This window comes from Nematolebias whitei, chromosome 2 (assembly GCF_014905685.2).
Source record: "Nematolebias whitei isolate Nwh7 chromosome 2, NemWhi1, whole genome shotgun sequence".
NCBI classification, from domain to species: domain Eukaryota; kingdom Metazoa; phylum Chordata; class Actinopteri; order Cyprinodontiformes; family Rivulidae; genus Nematolebias; species Nematolebias whitei.
The window spans coordinates 45713550-45716351 of NC_056499.1; the positions used below are offsets into that span (position 1 = coordinate 45713550).

Sequence of the window (2802 nt, forward strand, 5' to 3'; positions counted from 1 at the left end):
TCTTTATAATTTACCAGAAACTTCAAAATAAATTCTCACCCTGTACTGAAACCTGTTTCAGCGTCTCTCTGCCACCAGCTGGTGAGAGGTGGTGACGTCAATTTGAACCCCGTCCACTGGAACCAGTACTGAGAGCATAATGGAAACACAACGTGTACCGTACTGACCCGAGCTGAACCGTGCTGCACCGGTACTAAAGGTACTAATGGAAAAGGGGGAAATGAGACTACCTTTATAAATGAAGGTTAAAAAAACATCTGAGCAATGAAATTACTAAACAGTCACAGTGGACCAATGAAACGGTTTCATTGGTCCACTGTGGATGGAGGGAAACTTCATTTCCCTCCTCCACTGTCTCTCCTCCCCTCCCACTCCCTGCAGGAGTTCCCCCCCTCATTATACACAACGAAGTATTTGCAGCCACTTGAAATGTGTGAATCGTAAATTAAATCAAATCACGAACTTGCCTCGAGATGAAAGTGACATTGAGAGCGACAGTGAAAGAGACTGAGGACGTGTGTGATGACGTTTTTCTGAGGCCGTTCAATTCTGACACTGAAGAAGACGACTTTAGTGGTTTTAGTGCACAGGAGGAAGAAGAAGATCGCCATCAATGACATCCTGTTAGGCTACTGTATTTATTTATTTTTTTAACCAACCGAGTAACAGTCACTGTTCAGAGAAAATCATTTACTGTACGTATTTGTGAGTTACCGGTATGCATTTAATTAAAAGTTAAAAAAATGTTTTTGTGTAAATACCTCATGTTACAACATAAACACGTGTCTTATAGACAAGTGCCGCCTATATATGTACAAAATTGTTAGTCTTTTTAAATTTAGTGGGCGCAGCTTCTATTACGGTGTGCTCAGTAGTCCAGAAATTACGGTAAAAATCTTTATGTTTCTTTCATATGTGGTGAAAACAGATTACAGAAATTACTCTAGAAATTGTTTATTTTTTGTGTGTGTTTAGTTGCAAATTTAAGGAAAAGTCAAGTGTGTATAATCAGGACTTTAATTACCAATAAAGATAGATATTAAAATACAATCAAAACACTCACACCTACTAATCATACTAATCATTTTAAAAATCTAAAATAAAATAAAAATCTGCAGAGAAAATGCCAAATCTTTACTAAATCTGCAGAATGTGACAAATAAAAAAAAGACTTTGTGACTCACCGATATCAATGTTATCTTTTCCTAAAGCCACGAGGGAGAGGAAGAGGATGTCCCGGTACAAACTCCTGAGAGTAGAAAGAAACTAAGTGAGACTCTGTCTTCAAGAAGACCAAACCAAACGATTCACTCTGATTTTTATATCAAGCAGCACAGACCATCATGAGAACAAACACAGACCGTCACCCCGGAACAATGACCACACTTGAGGGGGAGTAAAATACACACACAAATGACTCACAAACCTGGTCCTGCTGTCACTACTTACTCTGATTCACTACATAAAGTCCTTAAAGTGATAGTTCAGATCTTTTAGAAAGGTTATGAACAATTCAGCAAAGATAAGTCCTCTGGACAGTTTTTTTTTTGTTGAAACGTTTTGTCATTCATCCAAAGAACTTCATCAGTCCGAGGTGCCACAACAAACTCAGTCCCATAAGTGGCTTAATCACATAGTGGGCCAACCAGTTTGATGGTGATAAGATTTTTTCCTCTCCCCCGTTGACTCTTCTGAGGCAGCCATAGCCAAAATGGTTCAAAACAACAAAGTTCATGCTCAATAAGATACTCCAGGTAACTGGATTAACTTTGATGCTTTGAACCACTTTGGCTATGGCTGCCTCAGAGGAGTCAACGGGGGAGAGGAAAAAAATCTTATCACCATCAAACTGGTTGGCCCACTATGTGAGTAAGCCACTTATGGGACTGAGTTTGTTGTGGCTGCTTGGACTGATGAAGTTCTTTGGAAAACGTTTCAACAAAAAAAAAGAAACCGTCCAGAGGACCTGACTTAACTTTGTTGAATTTTTACCTGGATTATTGAGCATGAACTTTGATGTTATGAACAATTAATATAAAAATATATACACTATTTTTATCTATGTAACAGTGGAGGGTGTTAGGGATAGGGTCAGATGTGGTGACCTCTAAAATGGGGGCAGCTGAGGGAAGTAGATTGCTCTTTGAATGACTTCAGTTTGAAGAACTAGAGGTGGATTTTCACCGGCCTGTCAGACTAAATGTGAGTCTGAGTGAGGCTAAAACTAAAGTGGATTACTTTTTAAAACGAGCGGTACGTCGATGTCTCCTGCCGCTGAGGGATTTGAACAGTGTTTTTTTTTTATTCAACCTTTATTTCTACAGGTTAGTCTCATTGAGCCATGAGGACTTGTTTACAAGAGAGACCTGATCCAGACAGAACCTAAATGAACAACAGAATGTTTGTAGTTTTGGACAAGAGTGTTTCTCTGGACTGGTGATTCAGTTGGTAGAGCTGCTGCCTCTCAGCGAGACAGTCGCCAGTTCAAATCCCAGCTGTGGGGACCTTTCTGGGTGGAGTTTACATATGCTGGTGAAGATTCTCAGTCATCCAGGACATGATGAATTCAAAAAAAGTTCAATACACAAACAACTGGACTTTACATGTTCTGATGACGGTCTGTGTTGGTTCTGATGACGGTCTGTGTTTGTTCTGAAGACGGTCTGTGTTTGTTCTGATGACGGTCTGTGTTTGTTCTGATGACGGTCTGTGTTTGTTCTGATGACGGTCTGTGTTTGTTCTGATGAAGGTCTGTGTTTGTTCTGATGACGGTCTGTGTTGGTTCTGATGACGGTCTGTGTT

General features: G+C 39.9%; 1 protein-coding gene across 1 annotated transcript in view; it reads right to left on the reverse strand.

Annotated features, from left to right (window-relative positions):
* Window positions 1-2802, reverse strand: part of LOC119427012 (C-myc promoter-binding protein) — a 167259-nt gene that overhangs the window by 1583 nt on the left and 162874 nt on the right. The window contains exon 34 of the mRNA XM_037694588.1: window positions 1185-1249. Coding sequence (XP_037550516.1) covers window positions 1185-1249 — 65 coding nt within the window. The remainder of the gene's footprint in view (window positions 1-1184; window positions 1250-2802) is intronic.